Source organism: Aphidius gifuensis, linkage group LG3 (genome assembly GCF_014905175.1).
Source record: "Aphidius gifuensis isolate YNYX2018 linkage group LG3, ASM1490517v1, whole genome shotgun sequence".
Classification (NCBI taxonomy): Eukaryota; Metazoa; Arthropoda; class Insecta; order Hymenoptera; family Braconidae; genus Aphidius; species Aphidius gifuensis.
Genome location: NC_057790.1, coordinates 8,035,900 through 8,058,741, shown reverse-complemented (window position 1 = coordinate 8,058,741; position 22,842 = coordinate 8,035,900). Strand labels below are relative to the sequence as shown.

Here is a 22,842-nt window from a genome sequence, read left to right as displayed (position 1 = left end):
ATGTACGTTGGAAGAGATACAAATAGACTTCCTAAACTATAAATTTCACAATGAAATTACACACTATGTGCAATATCTCTTTTTCATATATCTATATATATATTATAAACTCTATCTACTTCATTCGTACAGGTCCATTCGAGTTTAATTTAATTTGAAAACTCCCGAGATTACAAATTGAGCGAACAATTGCACCGTTGATTAAACAAAACCAACGTAATTTCAACGTTCAATTTTACTTCCCAATTTTCCGTTCCCTCTACGGCCCTTAAGAGTTTACGAAAAATGTTCAATTTAAATTCCAGAATCTCGTTTCAATTCTATGTATGTCTTTTAACTCACACATATATATAAAATATATTTATTTTTTTTTTATTATCTTTTTTTCTTTCTATTCATGATCAAGCGAAATCAGGTTTTATCGAGTTTGAACAAAAAATAAATAAAAAAAAGACTCGATTTTATCGAGCTTCGTTTGGATGTTAAAAAAAAAAAATATATAATAAAAGATACAGAACATTGAACACACGTGTACTATCATTTTGTATTGTATTTAATTTTCATCAAAAGAAATATTGAAACGCATAATTCGTGAACTTACATCGGTCATCGAGAATTGGGGGTTGATTGTCATCGTGACTCATACACTTAACATAATAAATACCTCCCTTTTTTTTTTTCTATCCTATCCTATTTTACTACTGCCAAACCGAATGGTTAAAAGATTTTAAAAAAAAAAAACCTTCAATGGTAATGTACAAAAGAATAAATTTAAGGCATCATTAATTTTAGCAAAGAAAAAGCTAATTTTTTTAATTTCAATTTGTTGAAGAGTATAAAAAATATAAAAAAGGGGGACTGTGTTTTTTTTTTGTTGAAAAAGCAGGTGATGGTTTTATGCAGTTGGTGAATTTTATAGTTATCCATAAATAATTGGCAGTGACGGGATTTTTATTTTATCTCTCTAAAATATATTGAACAATTATTTCAAGGTGAAAAAGAAAATCATTCCATTGAAAGTCAAGAAAAAAAAGCACAAGTGTCAAAAGAGCTTTTTTCAAAAGTAAAAAAACATATCTAGTCTTAAAAAATTTGTAATTTTTTTTACTATATCAATATCTTGCAAATTTATTTGTCAAAATATTTTTTTATTTACTTTTGTCTATTTTTCTAAAAAAAAAATTGCAAAAATTAGCACTTACGCTTCTTTACTTTCAATATGCAACGATATATCCACATAAAAAAATATTCATATCATGTTTCAAACGTGTTTGACAAATAAAAAAATTATGCATATAGATAAAAATAAATTTTCAGACAATTTTTTTTTGCTAGTTTTGTTTTGGAAGATATAAAAAGGAAGAACAAAGATAATGTTGTTTTGGGATGAAAAAAAAATACCAACCAACTAAAAAATAAAATCGTTGGAGATGCAGTTAGTGGGAGTGAAAATTTTAAACATGGCGGTTAGTGAATAGTCAGGCGCACCACGCATCGATCAATATAGCGCCTTGTTTAATATCACTTCTCAAACTCTATACAGCCTCCACCCAGTACCAACCCCCTCAATTTTCTCATTAAAAAAAAAATATATATCTATATTTTTCCTTCACTATTATATGATGTTTCACGAAGAAAATTTTATTTGCGAATAAAATTATGGTAAAAATATTATTTCATTTATATTATTCTATTTATATTTGTACATTAAAAAAAGGGGGAAAAAGGGGGGAGATGCCTAAAAAGAAAAAAAAAACCTGTCGTTAAAAACGACAAAATTGATGGTGATATATATGCAATGTAATGTAATAATAGGATAAGGAAAATGATCGTAAAAGTTAAGGAGTGTATTCAAGTATCTCTTGAGGCAAACCGAGCATTGCTTTCGGGCTTTACAACAAGTTTATATACACAATATATACATGTATATCTCAAGTGCGGTTGAGCTGTATTATATACGACGTCTTTAACTTGTCGTTTAAACTCTGCATATTTTAACGATGTGCAAATACATTTAACAATTAATTTTAATACAACAAATACAAGTGAGTTTGTATTGTTTTTTTTAAACTTGATTATTTTTATTTTTTTTTTTTTTGTTATTTGAAACTTACCCTCGTTGTACCCTTCCCTCGGCCTCGGCCTCGTTCTCTGAATGCACCTTCTCCAGTCTGCAGGTGATACAAATGCTGTAACAAATAAAATACACAAAAATTAATAATATTTCATGAGTGCGTGTGTGTTGTTAAATAAATCGAGCATTTAAAATTTAAATTCCAAAAAAATATTGAAGAAAATCTTTGTTATCAACAGTAAATAATTACTCATTTACCGACAGTTTTTTATTTTAATTACTTCTGTAGATACAACAGACTTCTACCTAAACTCCCAAAGGCAATTTAAAAAATTCTTAATTTAAAAAAATGAATAACAAAAAAATTTGAAATTATATTGCGCAAGCGTAAATCACAAAAGCAATGAAAATTGATTATTTTTTTTACGCGCTCAACACAAAATTAAATTACGCAGTAATAAAAGTATTCAGTGAGCTGTAACGTAATGATTGATTGTTAAAAAAAAAAATTCATTTGTATTGATTATAAGGTTTCAAGTTCATTTTTTTTTATCCCACAAATTTAACAATGACTAACTTGAAATAACATACGCATATTTTAACTTGTCATTGCTAAAAATTGTTGAATTATTTTATTTTTTCTCAACAATACGTGATTTTAAAAAAATTAATGAAAATAAAAAAAAAGATTTGTAAGTCACTGGCGTTATAAAATTTTGCGGAAATAATAAAATTGTAAAACTCGGTGATAGATATACACGCATGGATGATCGAGGTATAATTCCCTTGTAAGCGTTAGTCTCATCCACGATAACCAAGTGCCTACATCAACCACCTTGCTAACCCACTCCCATAAATATCCTCACTCATCCCTCCATTACATATTATCCACGAGCCACTGTATATACATTGACTAACTTCCGCAAAAGCAAAAGTTTATACATGTAGCAATAAATACACCTACGCTCCACCAAGAGGGGTGAAATATATTTTTCTTTCTTTTTTTTTTTATTTTCCTTATCATAAGTTTCACCCCGTGACCCTTCTTTTTTCTCTTTCTCGTGACTTTTTTATTTTTTATCCACACAGTTAAAGTTTAGTGCGTGAAAAACAAAAAAAAAGTATGAAAATTTTTGGGGCAAAAGTTGCTGAACTTTTTTATATTTGTTAATTTTTTTTATTTTAATTTTTATTGGGTTTATTTAACACATGAGCCTATATGTATACAATTAAAGATATAATTTTCAACTTTCTCATAAAAGAAAAAAAAAATAACACACATAAAGACAATTGTCAATCAATTAGGCTGATACATCAAAAGAAGATGCGTTTATTCAATGCACTTTGGGGTTGATAAATAGAGCGTAAATAATTTACTGGAATATTAAAAATTTTCTTTCATAGTTTCATAATTTCATAGGTTTCGTTAAGCACAACCCTCTGTGGTATTCTTCGTTATAGAAAAAGCCAATTGTGCGGTGTCTTTGAAATGGAAAAAATTTGAATTGTAAAGATAAAAAAAAAAGAAAGAAAATTAAATGTAAAAATGTTTATCTAAATATATCGACACTACTTCAAGATATTGAATGTATATTTACACTTTGTTTTTCTTTGATTTAAAATGAGTATTATGATTATATATATAAAGAATAATTTTTCATCAATTAACAATGCAAAATTGCATGAATAAAAAAAATAAAAAAGGGATAATAAAAAATTATTTTACTCAAAGACATTATCATCTTGTTTGAATCTTGGTGTTTTGTGCACTTAACGTCCCTTCATCGACAGTCAACATGAGCTCGTTTCTTTAGCCCGATATTTATCTTGCATTTACGACAACATATTACGATATATGTTTGTATATTGTCCCCAGTTAAAAATATGTATAATTTCTATGGTTGGATATTAAATCGAAAAAAAAATAAAAAAAATAAAATTAAACATAAAGAGTAACAACAATATATATATACATGTACTTCATATATACTCAGATAAAGTATTTATTTATTTCAAAATAAAAACTGGATTCATGGAGGATGGAACGTTGCTTGGACGTAAGAACGGTAGCCAATTAGAAGCTTGTGTTGCGTGGCAGCTGTCAACGATTGAATACCGATAAGCTAATTAAAATATTTTGTAAATTATAAATTTTTTTTTTTTTTTCAATGAATATAATAATATAAATAAAAATTTTTTTACAACATATCGTTCGTCAGATGCCGAAAAATTGATATTGTCGGAGTTGAAAAATTCTTTAACTATAATTTTAACAATTTTTAAAATTTTGTTTTTTTCAAATATATTATTATGAAAAAGCTGAATGTATAAAATTCAGATAAAATCATTATTTGATAAATATATATATTTTTTTTCATTTTGAAAAAGTCATATTTCATGTATTTGTATGTTTTTGTGACAATCGATCACTGATCGAAACCGCCCAACAAAAAAAAGAAAAAAAATGAATCAATGAAGAACAGCTGTTGCCGCATTTCACAGTGACAAAACGCAATGAATACAATGCATTTTTGTGCCAGACAAAAATCGAAAAAAGAATAAAAAAAAAAAAAGCTTGATGATATAAACGAATGAACAATTGAAAATATCCCACAACTGAGAAAATAAAAATGTTAAACTCTGTGACATAGCGAATTTGTTAAAGCAGAATATTTGTGTCTTTCTTTTCACCCCATGTTTATTATTACTATTATTGTTATTATTATTTTTCAAGACCACCTCGTTTTAGCTCATGAAAAATATAATCAGGACAATAGGGTATGAGATAAGAGTGACAGTGACATTGCGCATTGAATGAACAAAAAATAAAAAACAATGTTGTTTTTTAATTAATTTTTTTTTTTATGGTAACAGCTGATAAAATTTAGCCGAGTCATGAGACTATTAAAATGAAAAAAAAAAAAAAAGAAAGAATCCATGAATGTGTTTATTTTGTCGAAAATTTATTATCCGCAAAAGTTTTTAAGGATCAGACACGAGACTCAGCTGACTTAAATTTACAAAACAAGCTATTTCATTGGATAAATAAATAAAAAAAAATACACCAATACATTTTAATAAATATAGACAACAGATGGTCAACGTTGCCTAAAGAGCCGTTGCTTTCATTAGACATCCATGGACGGTTAGAACAGGTTGTTACAACTCTACCGCCCGCAATTCAAAACGCCGGAAGGCAAAGGTTTGTGTTTTTAATCCTCCCGCCAAATCGCGGTCAACGACCCCCCTCTTTTTCTCTTTTGCTCCTCCCAAAACATATCAGAATAAGAAAATTTAAAATAAAAATTAAAACAATATCCCTTATGCTACTTTGTACAATAAAACAAATAAAATAACCCTCAAATTTTAAAATGATATATTGATTATGTTTTCAATTCAAGGTTTAGAATGTTCCATATTTAGTTTTTGTGTTAATTCAATTCACTATAGCCTTGTCGATTAAATTAATACAAAGAAAATGCCAAAATAACATCAATTATGTGTCAAATAAATACTAGAAATTTGTAAAATATATTCGAGTGGCAGTACTATTTTTATGTCAATCCAAAATTAAATTTAGAACAAATGTTAATTAAATATTTTGAAATTAAAATTTTGTCCTGACACTTGAACACAACTGTGTGTGAAGTCACATAAGGGTTCATGATATTACGCTGCAATATTGTAGAAAAATGATTAAATATCAGTATACAATAGAAACGATACACAATGATCATCACACATAGCCACATAACTTGTACAACATACTGAGAATAATAATTTAATATATTATACCCGCATTGGTGCAGGAAAAAAATTGATTAATACTCTATAGACTGAAACTTCGACACACTTAAATATATAACGAAAATTAACAAAAGAAGATTATTCATTTTTCTTCAAGCAAAACTGTACATAACACATGCATCAATCATAAATAAAACCCTACGAAAATATGGATATACAAAGGTATCAAATTAAGTTATTTTTCTGCCCTTCAAAATAATCATTAATTTTCTAAAAATATATACAAAAGAAAATTGCGAAATTTGACTACACCATTTGACAGTATAAATTAATGTCAAGTTATTTATTAAGCTTGTGGTTAAATATTTTATTTAATTACTATACAAAGATACAATTAATTTAAAAAAATGATCGTGATAATAACAGGAAATACTTGATTAGATAAAAGGTTTCTTTAATTTAGAAATTTTTTTCTATCTTGGTCACCCTCATTCATTTTTTTCGTTAAACATGTTACAATTAAAGTTAAATAATTTTATAGATATAAAAGTTATTATTAAAAAACAACCAAAATATTTATTAAAAATGCTTTAAATATTTTTTAATAATATATATTAATTATTTATTTGTTAAATACACAAACTAATAACCACCTTCAAAATAATATTATAATTTATTGAACAATGTATCAAATAAAAAGAAAAAATATATATAATAAATGAAAATGACTTGTTAGTTAAACAAGCCAATATATAATTGGTAACAAAAAAATAACGAAAAAAAAAAAAAAACAAAATTAATGGGAAATATCCATGTGTATAATTATTATTACGATGGAAAAAGTCTAAAATGAATTCAAAAGAGACAATTGGCTCCGGATGAGGCCTTTACCTCAACCCATAAGCGCAAAGAGAGTGGCCCCGAATGGTATATATGGTAACGGCTTTAATAATTATTTTTACAACGTTCCTAAGTATATATATATATATGAATTTGTGGATATATATGCAGTCGTCGTTCTCTGTCGGTTTCGCTCGAGCGCTCTGCAGCTGGCCCCTTTCGAAAATATCATGGTACACTATATATATGATTCACAAGAGAGTTGACATGATAAATACGATATGTGTCTAAGTGAGTTGAAGAATAAATAAAAATAATAAATTGTAAAAAAAAAGAATGTGGTGGTGGTTGGGCTAAGGGTGTCTATATGCACGTCGAACGTCGTGGCTACGCCCTTAAGCCATGAAAAAATATATATACTAGTAAGCAGGATGCACGCCTTTTTCTGTCAAACTATTACTACGAATACACGCTGAGTGTTTATGTGAATAATCCAATTTTTTTTTTTTTTTTTCATTTAAAAACTTCTATTAACAAATTTTAAAAAAATATATACATAGCAGCGGCAGCAGGCATTCGTGTGCAATATTATATTTACAACCCTCAAGCATATTTCTTTGAATTTTTGATAAAATATAATTTAAAATGATTACATATTATATTGCATGTTAATGATTGTTTTATGGGAAATAAAAACAAGAAATTGTTATTAAATGAATTATATAAAACAAATAATAAATGAATAAAATATTTTTTATTTCTTTTAGTATTTTGGGATTCGTGGTAGCAAAAGCTCGATGGGTTGACTTCAAACACGCGACCTAAGATGACTGAATGAAGAAAGTATTCAAACAATCTTTTCTAAAATTCTTGCTGTTTTTTTTTATTCGTATTATCCTGGAATAGAATAATTTGCAAATGGTATATATTTAAAATGCTATATAGCTATTGATTATATTTTTCATTGTCATGTGTTTAAAAAAAAAAAGTGACATGAATATATGCGTGTAGACGAAATGATGAATAATAATGCAATATTGTGCATTATTCAAAAAAAAATGAAGTTTTATAAATATCAACTTAATTATTACAAGTAAGGGTCGTCGAATATTTTCAAAAATGCAAATGCAATTTATAAATATCAACTAATCTCAAACATTATTTATGACAATTAAAAAAACAAAATTCCAGGATATGAATAAATGCATTTTTTCGTTGTTTTTGTTAATCCTGCTTTTTGGTATTTTTTATATTAAAACCACATGTGGACCACCGTGACTAAAAGGGTGCATGATGACAGCCCCAACAAGATCAAGAATCGAGATGAAAAACAGATCTCCAGCACATGGCCCAAATGTTTTATTTTTTTTTTTATTTTTTTCTTTTTAAATTTGATACAAATTTAAGATGACACTTGTCAGAATCAAATAAATGTATAGATAATATTTTTTTTTTTAAACAAAGTTTATTTTGTTGATGAAAAAGAATTGATAAATAAAAATATAAACTATATATATATATATATATATATATATATACGTATAAAAATAACTGTAGGGTTGTTTATTATTTTCCACGTGTTGTCATGTTTGGTAAAAGACACGTGGATTTACCAGTGTCCACGTGGACATGTTATTGTTTTGAATATATATATATATATAAGAACATATTTCCTTGGCAAAAAAGTCGAAGAAGGGAGCCCCATGAGAGATGGATAAAGAGGGTCATATACCCCTGAGTCGACCCTCATCCAGGAGGGATTTCATTCATGACCCCCAGATTGCCCACCCCCGGTTTCTTGTTGGCTTCGATTCAACTACTGGTACCGTAGGCCAAACGATATACACTACCACCAGCAAACATGAGAGTAAAAATAAATAAAGAAAAAAGGAAACAAGTAAGAACAAAAAAAAGGGTGGTGACATAATATACATTGACTTTATTTTGAGCACATAACGAGTCTGGGATTTTGATATTTCGATACGATATAAGGGTAGAATAAAACACCCCAGTACTATATTCGATATACAAAATAACTATTTTGTAAATTTTTTTTTCTATTAATTTAATTTATCTTAGGTCAGTTATAATCAATTTTATTTCTAAGCCATCAAATGTTTTTTTTTTTCTTCCCAAAAATTAATAGAAATGTATTTTTAAATTTAAATTTTCTCCAGGTGTTTTACTAATAGAAAAAAAAAAATATTTATTAGTGTTGTATTCAATCGAAAGAATAGGATGATCAATCTTATCATCATCATCATCAATTTAGAAAGAATTTCTAGTCCCATTATTTATTTCAAATAACATGTAGAAAGAAAATTTAATAAATATGTATCTCTATGTTAGATTGGAATCATTGAAGAATCCAAAAAAATAGCTTCTTAATAAAATTGACATTTAAGAATATAATGCACACTGTCTTGTAAGCATAGTCTAGACTGACCAGGTGTTTAGTGGGAGGGTGTGGCACGAGCGTACAGATAATTATTTCAAGTCTTCTCTTACGTCAACACATACATGTGTGCTTTTTTTTTTTCTTTTACTTTATCCTTTACTACCTTGAGTATTCCTTTTTTTTTTTTTTTTTCTTCGTGTTTTTGGTATGGGGACCCCTTGAAGTCAGTGTTCGAGAAGTTTAACTCCCCCATCGAGGGGGGAAACAAAAAAAGGGAGAGAAAAAAAATAAGAGGAAGTATATAGGCACGAGCCATCGGAAAAAAAGAGAAGACCGCCCTATTGTCGGCATGGTTTTGTGTCTAGACATTGGTCTTTTGGATATATTGAGGTAAGGCAGAAACTCAAGGACGTCAACTTCTTAAACAAAAAATAAATAAAATAACCACCGAATTCCCCAATGATGAAACGAAGGATTCACTCAGTTGACGTGTCATACATAATGTCCATTTAAAATTACCAAAAATCAGTCTATTGTATGGAGGATTATGACCCACATATTGTTGGAAATGTTTTTAGTGGTTATTTTTTTTTTTTGCATTTGATCGGTTAGAAACCACCGGAGGATTTCCCTAACCCATTTGTAACCCTGACCCCGATAATAGTCATAACATCAACGCCCTTCTTGCACACCTCTCTTGTATAACTGCACGAAGGGTCTTTCCACAAATTTCGAGACACACAGAAAGTAAGAGGGTCGTTGTTTAACAAACGATATGTATACCATGTACATTATATACACTTTGAATGTATCCTGATATAGACCCCTTCATCAGATCCACTTGACTCTTCGTGAAAGTTTGCGGGACATTGGCTTATGGGTGTCAGGAAAAATAACAAATAACAAGACAATCAGATTTAATGTTTTGAAGCTGATGAATACATTTTGTCAGCGGTTTTGATGGGGTCAAGCAAAAACAAACTTCACTTATAAAAACTGGAATAAAAAATGAATAAATTTATAGACAAATTTTTATATTGACTGAGCTTTTTTTTGTGTCTATTTTATATGCAACACTGTGACTTGAAATAATTATTATTTTAGAAAATTTAATATCAACACTGTGCGCTACAAAATGAGACAAGTTTAAAAATTAAATTAGAAGCAATGTTGTATAAATTGGATTTTTTAAAACAAACAACTGGCGAAGCTCTTGAAAAATTTATAAATCAAAAACAAAATTTTAGTAGCATAATTTAATTTTTGTTTATGAATCTGGAAATAATCTTCAAGAGGACAGTTTGAGGATTAAAAATAACATCAAAATGATTAAAAAATTTACGTTAAAAATATTTATTTATAATAACCTAATTCATGAGAAAAAAAAAGAAAAATTTTTTTCCCAAACAAGTTGTACACACATCGTGTTATTCATCCCTTCAAAAAAAATATTTATATATTATTTTTCTTTTTTTTTTTCTTTTTTCGTCTAGGAACAGATGTTGCTGGCATATTGCTGCAAATCCATTCAATATGCTTTTATGCATTAATTAATCATCAATAAAAATTTGTCACGGTTGAAATAATATTAAGCGACCTTTTTTTTATTTTTTTTTATTTGAGGATTATAGTTAATTTAAAAAATTATTGAAATAATTATCATAAACACGATTAGTCCGGATGATGAGTATTTAGAGCAAATAGATGATAATTTATAAAGAGAAATAAAAGAGATGAAAATAAATAGAAAAAAGAAGAAGAAGAAAAAAAAAATAAATTCTAATAATGGCCACATGGTTGAATTGATGATCGCGTGCAAGATTTTCTCAAGCAGGAGTAAAGTGGGTTGTTGGGTGGGATGAACAAGCCTTTTTTTTTTTTTTTGCCTTCCTGGGTCAAGGTTTTTACCCTCAGACTCGTATAATACAGCCATATCATCCACCCACTACTATTCACACCCCGAGAGGACGATGCCGCCTGAGGGTTTTGTCGCGACATGAACCCAACTTACGTACGATGACCACAGACAACAAAATGCCAAAATTACAAAAATATTATAAATCAATTATCCCAATTAACCAACTAAATTGATAATAATATTTAAAATTATATAAAGAATTTAATCAACACATATATATTTTACAAAAGAATAATAATAAAAAAATATTTTTTTATTTCTTTTATTAATGTTTATAGTCAAATGAAATTAATATATTATTTTTTTATTTTTATTAACACTGAAATTGACGGTTCTTGATGATAATACTTAAGCATTTTGAGTGATTTAAATGAAGCTATATTTACCGAGTCTTTATCATATATCACACAACTGATTTTATTTCGTTATATACTCTTAAATATATATATATACATATATAAAATTAATACAAGCCAAACCGACTAACAGTCCACTTCCTAACTTAATCCGTAACTTCCGACGTCGCGACCAATCTGACATCCTTTTTATTTTCATTGGTTGCACTCGGGAACCTCTTGTCGGGGGGTCTTGTTCCCAGGATTTTAATACTATCCACGATTGAGCCATACACATATACATGATTGCTTTAGGTTTAATCAATTTAATGTTGTTACTTGATGTGCGTGTATTATGAACAAGTACATTATAATCATCAACATCAACATCGTCATCAGCATCATCATTATCATCATCAGCACATGTGTATATATCAAAAAAAAAAAAAAATGGCAATAATATTTAATAGTGTGTATATATGTGTATATGTATATTGAAAAAATGAACGTGTTGTCGTGGGCCACAACACAAGAGTTATGGTAAATTGGCATGGCCATGGATTGCTTGGTTTGCTTGAGTGCGGCTTCCGTCGTTTACCGTTACAGGTTCATAAAAACCTGTTAACCGATTATTATGCAGGGTGACACTATCTTGTTCAGAGCAGACAGCTGCTGCTGTTTGGGATACTTAAAATTATTAATTTTTTTTCTTTTTTCATTTTTCTTATCAGTTTTATTATGTCAAGATTCATAACTTTTAAATTACTCGTCAATTTAAAATACTTATAATTAGTTGAATATATACATATGTTTTTTTTTTTAAGTCAAGTATTTATATTCAATGATTAATTTATTATTTTATATACGCATACACTTTATTATATATATGAGAAAATTCTTGACAATGCAACACCATCATTTACCAAGAATTCTAAATATTTTAATTAAATTTTTCGAATGATTCATGAACGAGGGAAGAATAAAGGATCCACCTGAATTTAAAAATTTATATCCAAAGAATTTACCAAGATATTTTTTTATGAATTTTTTTTTTTTTTATTATTATCATTGAGAAAGATGATAAAATTATGTTTTAGAGAAATTTTTGTGATACACTTTTGAGGCATATTTTTTTTCTTCAAGAAGTACTATAGCTTTAAATATTATCTTGAAGATAAAAGACATGACAAACAAATGCATATATACAAAAATTTGGATAAGAAGATAATCTTGGATTTATATATATATTATTATATCACTGTGTAAATTTTTGAAAGTATAAATATACAAAGAGTGCGAGAGAAAAAGAAAAAATAATATATACACATTTATATATAAAATAAAAATCTTAAGTTTTTGGTTGTTGATAGATGCATAAGGGTAGATACATCTTTTAAATTTCCCACGTTTTTTTGACTAAGTATCACCCGTATTACTTGATTGAATTGCCTTCCGGATAAAATATTTATTTATATTAATTGATATTTTTTATAAATTTATATACATTGAGAAAAATTACTTGGAAAATTTCATGAAGTAATAGTTTTATTGATAATTTATCAATTATGATTTAATTAAATTACCATAATTATATTCATTTAAAAATATTTATTTGTATACTTGTTCTTAATAACTTTTGATGTTAAAAAATAAATTTAATTGCAATCAAAGAGTAGCAAATAAATACTATTAATGATCTGTTAGACGTATGCATGATGAGGTTTTCAGTCGTGCCAATGCATAATGCAAAAGTTGATGGATATAAAAGCAATAGCTGTGATCACGAACAGTTGTCAACTTAGTATATACATATATGGATCATTTTAACATGCGTACGTGTTTTGTCAAGTATTTTTAATTTAGAAATTTTGTCAAAAAATAATACTATGAATATAAAAAAAAAGGAAATTTAAGACAAGAAAATAAGACAGGGGACACCGGAAATCTCTTGAAAAATTTGTAAAATAATCCAAACAAAATTGTACATAATTTTTCAAACACTCAAAGTAAGCTTTTAGAAATAGAAAAAAATAAAACAAAAATAAATAAATTTAGAAGAAAATATATATATTTAAATAATTATATTGAAAAATTCAAAGAAAAAAAAATAAAGCTTTATAACATGTAAAATATATGAATAATTAAAGATTCCAATTATTTTTTTTTAACTTATTTTTTGAGGTAAAAAATTTATTAAAAGGTTTGCGTGTTGTATTTATAAAATATTAATAATGCATTTGTGGTTGACCAACGTTTTCGTCCATCTTAATATGTAAATTTTACATGTTTTATAAAATTACATGTATTCAGGATAAATTGTGATGTATGAATTTGAGTTGTAATTTGTACTGATATAAATATATATATATTGTTGGTGTAAAAATTTATTTGAATGATTATTATTTTGTCTACTTCTATGACATGATTATTCAACCTTCAAATTTTATTTTTTTCAATGCTTTATTATCAAGTTATACTTTTGTATTAGCGGTTGATTTATAATAGAAAAAAATATGAAAAATTAACATAAATTCGATGGTCTAAATTTCAATTCTTGTGTTAATCCAACATCGATCGTTTGTGTTGAATTAACACAATGAAAATTTTAAAATATATTTGAGGAATATTATTTTTATGTTAACTCAAAATTTTGTAATAAATTTTCCATTTAAAAAAAAACTAAAAAGTTTTAAACTAACATTTTAGAACTTAAAAAATGTGTAAAAAATTTGATGTTGAAATTATTATCTGTTACATTAAATTTTTAACTGTGTAACTTGGATATCACGAGAATTTATTTATTTATATACTTGAGTGCAGCATGCATCATTTTATTATTGTTAAACGGTTTTTGCATTACGTGTGAAAAACGAGTGCATTAGTACTCGTGTGAGTATATAATATACAGTTTTTTTTTTTTTTTTTTTTATTATTTTCATATAATTTGTTTTTTTTTTTAAATAAAAAAAAGAGAGAGAAAAAGTTAAAAGAACAGAGGCCCAGACGGCATCAAACTGAAATGAAACGGCAGATGTTCAAATGTATGCCTGGAAAACCGGTCGGTGTTGATGTAGCTGGCTTGGTGAATCGCTATAAAAATATATCTGCCATTGTTAAAATCAACGATGAGTTTGTAACGGTCTTACACCGTCGGTCCATATATTTACAGGATTACTCTCCATCATTTTAATAAATTTTTTATTCACATTCTCTATCACTTTCCATTTTTCATTTATGAATGTTGGCAAACTGGGATATCAACATATCAAACAGTTATATTATAATTATTATACTGAGAAAAAATTTCAATCACGTTTGGCTAAAAATTTTCTGTATTAAAATGAACAACAGCTTTCAAAGAAATTTCTTAGAAGTTGGAAAATTGATAATTATAGGGATAGAAAAAAAATTAATTATTTCCTAAGCTGTTTTTTCGATTTAGAAATTTTATAAATCGAAAAACAGTCGAAATTATTTTCAACAACCAAATTCATCAATAACAATTTTTTTTGTATTTTTTTACAGTCATAAAAAAAAAACGGGGATACTTTTTGACTGCTAAAACTTGGTGACTTGTTTTTTGAACGATCTTTTTTTTTACAAATGAAAAAAAAATTATGTAGCACCCATGTTAGATTATAAAAAAGAAAACTGGATGGAAAGGCAAAAAAGAGAAAAAAAAAAAAGGTAAAAGGAAAAAATTTTCTTTTCAGGTATGAAACTGGGATGGAACCCAGGTCAGGAAGATAATAATTGGAGACAGCTGCATAGCAGGCCAAGGCAACATCATCCTCATGGCTTATTTTATTTTTTTAACATATATTTATCTATGAACACCGTGGTAAATTCAACTTGCTATAATATATACACGTGAATTTGGATAATTAATTTTTTTCAATTCATTCAAAATATGAAAAAACTATTTGAATATAAAAAAAAAATTTTTTTCTTTATAAATAATAAAAAACCCTCAGATCCCGTCGATCATTGTCTCTTCCACATCAACAACCAACCAAGCCATGGAATAAAAAATAAAAAAATTTCTTTTTCCCTTATATTTTTTTATTTTCATCTACCATTAGATTGATTTGATTCTGCGTTGTGGAAAAATAAAAAAAATGGATTATTTTTTTATTTTATAAAAATTGAAACATTAAAAAAAATAAAAAACATATATACTTATTCCAAATAAAAAAGTAAAATAATGTTTTTTTTTTTTCTATCATCACAACATTTAAATAAAATAATATGAGATTCAGAATATAAAAAAAAAAAAAAATTCAAGTTGGATGCAGCTGTCATATGTACTTCTCATGACTTCCGACATTTATATATATATTTTTTTTGTCTCTTTTTCGTAAATCTTCGAAAAAGCACTAAAAAAGGAAATGAATTTCCTTCACACGTGGTCCTCGTTTGAACATACATATATACGTATGAGTGTTAAAAGTAGCCACGAATAAAATCAACTAAAATTGGGCCCATAACTAAACTACATATCTAAAAGCAAAAATGAAACATCTGTCCGAGTCGAAAGCCCCGTTTTCTCGGCTATATACAAACCAGTACAAGAGCAATTCGATGCGGCTGAAAAAAAAATTTTAAAGCACCCCGAAAACAAAAAAAAAAAAGAAATAAAAAAAAACACAACCACCTCCATCAGAGGATATAGATATATAGTAAAATTAACTATATACGAAAGGTAAATGCACCATATTCATTGCCTCCAACAAGAAACTGATGGTCGTTAATGAAGGTGCATTTCCTTGAGATTAACGAGGACATACCATCAACAATCAGTCATCAAACAGCCGGCAGATGTCCTGAACCAATTGTCTTTAAAAAATAAAAAAAAACTTTTATTTCATTTTCATAACCCAACAAACACAAAAGCCACAATGTTGATAATAATCTGAGACAATTATTCGTTTTCGAAAAAAAAAAAAGCCATAAAAATGAAACAATATTATAAATTTAAAATTTATAAAATTACATTTTACATATATATCCTTTTTGACCATCAATATAATTTTTAGATTTTATTATTCGATAAAGATTTATGGATTTGATAAGACATTCAAAATGATTACAATGAGCAATATATTTATAAATTTTTATCAAAGCAAAAAATAAAGATTACTAGACAAATATTATTTCTCTGAGATGAACAAAAGTTTATAAATTTACTTCACGTAGAGAATAAGATAGAGAAACAGAAAAGGGGGCCCTTAAAAAGAAAAAAAAAAAAAAGAAAGTAATCGGATTAATCGCAATCAAAAACCACCATCTGCCGACATACGCACATTTTTACAGACGTCAATGAAAAATAAGGGAGAATCTCATATATAAAACATAAATTTACCAATAAATTTTATAAATCTAAAATCAGTATCCATGGTTAATCGTAAAATCTCATGGTTTGAATGAAAAATTTTTCGTGATTTTTGTCGAAAAATTTTAACAATTGATGGCCTAATGCAATGGGGAATATAAACATTTCTCCCTTATATTATAAGTTTTATTATTAAAGGAAAAAATGTATATATAAATTTTAAAAGAATAAAAATTTGATGTAATGATGTTATAGTTAGTTTGTCATACGTGATATTGTATCGTCCTTTAAAAAAAAAACAGTGAGTAGGATCTTCTAGCGCATGGGTTACCATAGCAACTGTGCAAACAAGATGGCTGACGGCTTCCGGTTTCATATATGGTACTTAAATTCTTGTCACAGCAGCTGTATGAAGATCTAGTTTCTAAAATTTCATTCACAGATATGTATTTTTGATATACTATATTCAATTTAAAATTATATTATCCTTTCATTATATGGTTTGTATTTATATATTTGTAACTTTAATAAACAACAATTGAATTTATAGTTTTTAAATATAACGAAAGCTACGATATTGTTTATTTCTTTTTTAAAATTTTCCAATGATAGAAAATAAGACAATTTCTATTTACAATGTTGAAAAAAATTGTAGAATTTAACTATGGTCTACACAAACAAAAAACAAAAAATGTTTGAGGTCAATTATGTGTCAAATCAATACTCCATAATTTTAAAAAATGTTCAAAACTTCAAATTTTAGATCAGTTAAAAAATGCATTTTAACATTCAAATTTTACAAGACAAAAAGCTTTAAACTATAACATCTCAGAATTAAACATTTTTAATGATCAAAAATTGAAATTTCTCTCCATGTAAATAAAAAATTAATTAAATGAAAAATAAAAAAAATATAAAAATAATAATACCAGGGATTATTAAAAGCAGAAGGAATAATAAGTTTTCAAGTTTAATTGGTTCAAGCAGCTTGATCGATCTTCATGTAAATGAGTGTAATTAGTGTGGAACATAAATCAAGGTAAACCCTGGGTTGATCGATTGAGGGAGTAAGGGTAAAAGGTGGCGGGGGTTAAAATGGCTGTAGGTGTGGTATATAGGCTTATATCCTTGCAAATGGCAGGACCTATTCACACACATATACAAACATGCATTAATATATAAATCAGATGTTGACATTATTAGAGCAATTGATGCGTCTTTTTTTTTTTTTTTTCAATTTTTATTTGTTCTTGCAAATAATAAAACCAATAGCTATTTGTAATTGTTATTAAGAGGGATGTATAGATAAAGAGAGAGGCCAAAAGATTAAAATTAGAATTAGCAATTGTTAAAATGTATTATATATATGTATAAATCACTCGCACATGTGCAGTTTTATATTTTATATATACAGAGAGAGACGGGACAGTCTGTGCTTCAAACTCCAAAGCCAATTGCGTTACAGGGATTTGTAATATAATTCCTACATCATCGTTGATGTAGTAAGCATCATTTTTATATATATTCCCTTCTTATATGTATATATATACCATGTGCAGTCAACAAAGCCAACGAGTAAATCTTATCAACTGAAAATTAGAAATTTGCAATTTGAAGGGAAAATTTTATGGCTAACGACACAGCAGTAGCAAAAGGTTTCTTTATTTTTCTCTCTCTGTTTCTCTCTATAATATTTTTACATTTTTTTTTTATTACTTTTTCTACTTCGTTAGGCGTCAAATTTCTGAGTGGTTTAATTTTTCCTATATATGTAGTTGTAGTTGTAAATTCAGTCATACTCCTTATGATCGATTAAACTTCAAAGTCGCCTTGTGTAACATATGCATGTGTATATGTGTGTATGATGTCCAAAAAAGAAATATGAGATATATATACAGAGCAAAAGTAACGTAAGTCTTTTGCTTGGGTTTACCCCTGTGGCGCGAATAAATCATGTTCTTTCTAGTTTTGCTTTTGGCCAGTAACACATCGACAAATGCTGCATACACACATACATTATATTTTTATATGGTTTTTTAATGTTTTAGAGAGACATACAAAGTTGTTCAGAAGTCGAAAAGAAAATCGTTATGGTCACACAAGTTCACTTATACATCACATGGAATAATTTCAAGTAGAAAAAATAAAATATAAAAAAAATAGGGGATGGTATATTGTAAAAAAAATTGCTAGAAAGAGAATTGACCTTTTTTTCTATGGCTAACAATTTTTTTTTTTTTTTAAATATACATGCGCTTATTCGAGAGACTAAAATCGTTCATCTGAATTCAAAAGAAGATGTATTTTTTTTTTTAAATAATAATAATACGGATAATAAATAAAAAAAAAAAAAAAAAGCTGTATCACTGCAATATTAATAATAACCATCTCATAAATAATTATCGAAAAAATAAGATAAAAAAAATCAAACTCTGCCTCAAAGAGATTATTATGTATAAAACAGTTTTTTTTTTATTTTCGAATTTTGTATTATTTTTTTTTATTTGAAGCAATCTCAACTGATTAGTTATATGATTATGGTCGATGGCTGCGCTAGGTACCGAGATGCAATTCACAAACTAGATTTATTTATATGACGTCATAATAAAACCGTCAATCAGATGCAACATAATTCTCGCGTCGCCATCGTGTCTAATATTGCATCAATGAATTTTCCTATCATAATTTTTTTTTTTTTTACTTAATTTATATATAATTTATTTATAATTTTTTCAATAAAAATAATAATAATAATCCACCTTAAAAAACTTAGTGTAAAAATATTTTCTAAATTTAATTTTCAGTTGACATAAAAATAATAATTTATACAATTGTTTTTTCAATACATACTACAATAGTTATATATTAAATAAAAATAATAATAGTTTAAGAAAATGAAAATTTATTGTATGCAAAAATTTTGAATATATATATATATATGCGTGATTCGAGTTTGTACGGACGACGGCTTGATCGACGATGTATGTAGGACATCGAAAGGGAGCAGCTGCTCGACAGCTGTAAGCTCCTTTTTACCTGTTTCGTCCATCCTACAACTATATATATATATATTTATTGTAAACTTGGTACTTCAATGTTATATATAGATGGTACATATATTTATAAATACACATGTGTTGAACAGTCATGCAAGCAACAATTCTCTGACCAACTGGCCAATACAAGCCAAACAAAAATATAATAAATATATTATAACTAGTGTATGTTTGTGCGTAATTTTTTATAAGAATTGCGACATAATAATGGAATAAGAAAACGCAGTGGTCAGGGACAACAAATGACTGTATCATCAATAGCACGTGCTTTTTATTATACAGTATTTATATTACAACATTGGATATAATTATTTCATTTTTTTTTTTGCCATATATATCGCGTGTCAAAAAAGAAAAAAAAAAAAACATGTTTTTTTTCCAATTTTTAAATAATTTTTTAATTTAAAGTTATTACTTGCAATTTGATATCAAATTTAAATATAAAATTCAAAGAAAATTATAGCAATAATGAAAAAAGAAATTACAATTTTGAAAATATATAAAAATATATAATAAAAATAGAAAGAAATTGGGTGAAATTGAACTGAAAATTCTGTGATATTCAAGAAATGAAATCCGAGGCCCTAAGGCTCCCCTAATTTACGGCATCGAAGAAGCCTTGAATTTTCTCTAATTCCTCGAGAAACGATTCAGCCCTCGGGAGTGTTTCTCACCCTGTTCCCTCCCCCTTTTTTTTCACTCTTGCTTGCCAAATTTCAACCCTGTTTTGTTGTATATATACATATATACTAAAAACTAAACTACGTTCGATCGCTTAACTTTTCTCTTTAATATTAACTTATTATTTCGAAAGAAACCAAAAAAACAAAACAAAAATTCAATAGTTTTGAATATAAAAATTATTTTGTAAATTAATATTTATTTTACCCTCATAAATTTGAAATAAATATAAATATTTCCATCAAAATATCACTTCTCCCTCTGTCTATTATCATATAATTTTTAAAAAAATTTTTGCTATATATTAAAATTTAATATTACTTTTTTTTTTTTAGTCTCCGGTTTTTCAGTGAGTCACGGGTGTGGGCATTATATTCAGTGAAGCGATATATCTCGGGACAGCACGCAGCACGCACTTACGCACGCACACATCAGTGTATGTTTTAAAAAATAAAAAAAAAAAAAAATTATATATGAAAAAGAGCGCCCTCTCTATAATGTTGTTGCTGCACCACGAAAATCGATACGACGAATCTAGCCGGATTATATCCTTACGAGGCTTCCCGCGATGTTATCCCCTCTATAACTGAACATATATATATATATAGCACAGCTTGAAGAACTTCCCTTCTTTATATTTTATTTTTTTTCCATCTTGGCCTGCAACCCTCAACCAGCCACAGCCTCATCTCTTCTATCGAGTATCGACAGTTCTTAAGAGGCTGGATCAAGCGATAAAGCAACCAAGCAAACTGGAGTTTCGATTTCACCTATACATTTTCAACTAAATATATACATACATACGTACATACCTACTCAATAATGTTTAGTACGCATTTGTGCAATGATCGATTTATATTAGCGTTAGACCATCAATTGAATTTTTCGGCTGACGGTACATTAGATTAATTTTTTTTATATATAGAATTGTTGGCTAAAAATATATGTTTGTTCCACTGGCCATGAAAATGACAGCTGCAGACAAAAAAAAAAAGAAAAAAAACTATACAACTCAGCAAAACTCTGGGTATATAAAAGGTCATTTAACCCTCAAATTATTAACTCAAAAAAAAAAGGGTTAAAAATAATTTTTTTCCAAGAAGAAAAATTCAAAAGTTCAATAAATATATTTCAAATTAATTGCACATTGATATAGTAATTATTCGCACTATTTTACTTGTTGGGAAAATTGCAGTTGGAAATTTATTATTGTTGTTGTTTAAGGATTTTTTTTTTTGTTGTACAGCTGTAATTTTTTTTTTATGTATAAATGATCTACATTCAACATCGCTTCAATATTGTGAACCGTGACGAATTTTTGCATTTTTCAGTGGTAATTGCATACTTGAATTTGGTATATTTCAGTATCAAGCCACCTTGTCATTACATGCGCGTCAGTAAATACGCACGTGCACGTGACATGTTAAGGATGTATTTACATATATATTTTTCAGTGTAAATTTTTATATATATATATAGTTAAAAAGTTTTTGTTATTTCGCTAAAAGACTATTTTGCAGTTGAATATCAAATATACTGGTATGAATTAACTTTAAGTTTTTTCCCACTGTTTAAAAGATCACATTGAACTTGGAAAAAAAATTAAGGGATGTTATTTGTTTTTGAAAATAGTTTATGCACTTAATTTTCTGTTAACACTAGTGTAGCTAGACATCAACATTGTTAAAATATATTCAAGAGATATTATTTTCATATTAACTCGAATCGAACTTTGAAAAAATGTTAATCAAACGTTTGGATAATTAAAAAGTGGATGTTTAATAATATTCAAAATTATACTTTTTCGGATAATATATTTTAAAAAGTACGTATACCCATATAAAATAAAAAAATCTTTATCATTGTCTCTTATCACCAGATATGTGTGTTAGCTTGTCGACGAGACTTTGCATAGGACTGTATTCAACGAGAAAAAACAAAACCAAAAAAAAAAAAAAAGTAAAACAAACACAAAGAGACCCGCAAAAAAATATGTATGCAAGTTGAAAGAAAAAAATAAAAATATGCAGTATTCTCGATAAGAAAGCTTGTTATTATACTTTGTATATTTTAAAAAAGAATCATAAGAATTATAAAATCCCAGTGAAAATATTCGCGACATGAAAAAAATTCTGATTTCAGAGGAACCAAGAAGCAATGCTATGCTGCCTGCTTGGTATTTTCTTTTCTTCCAAAAGTATGTATATATATGCAATAATCACCTACACATACACACAAATTTAAAAAAAATAATAAAGAAAAAAAATATCCACACGTACATACATACAATGTCGGCACACGTACTGAATAATGTAAAACTGGCTTTACAATTTTGTATGTCCTGCGTCCTTTTATATATTCCCTTATTTTATTTTTTTGAAAAAAAAAAATTTTTTTTCTTTTACTTCATCTTTTCTTTCTGAGAGGAAACAGAAAAATAATAGAAAAAAAAAAAAAAAAA

The 22,842-nt window shown here is 27.2% G+C and overlaps 1 protein-coding gene across 1 annotated transcript in view; it reads right to left on the bottom strand.

Moving 5' to 3' along the window:
- LOC122851822 (DNA N6-methyl adenine demethylase) overlaps positions 1 to 22,842 on the bottom strand; it is a 53,708-nt gene that overhangs the window by 22,536 nt on the left and 8,330 nt on the right. The window contains exon 2 of the mRNA XM_044151291.1: positions 2,115 to 2,189. Within this exon, the coding sequence (XP_044007226.1) occupies positions 2,115 to 2,189 (75 nt within the window). The remainder of the gene's footprint in view (positions 1 to 2,114; positions 2,190 to 22,842) is intronic.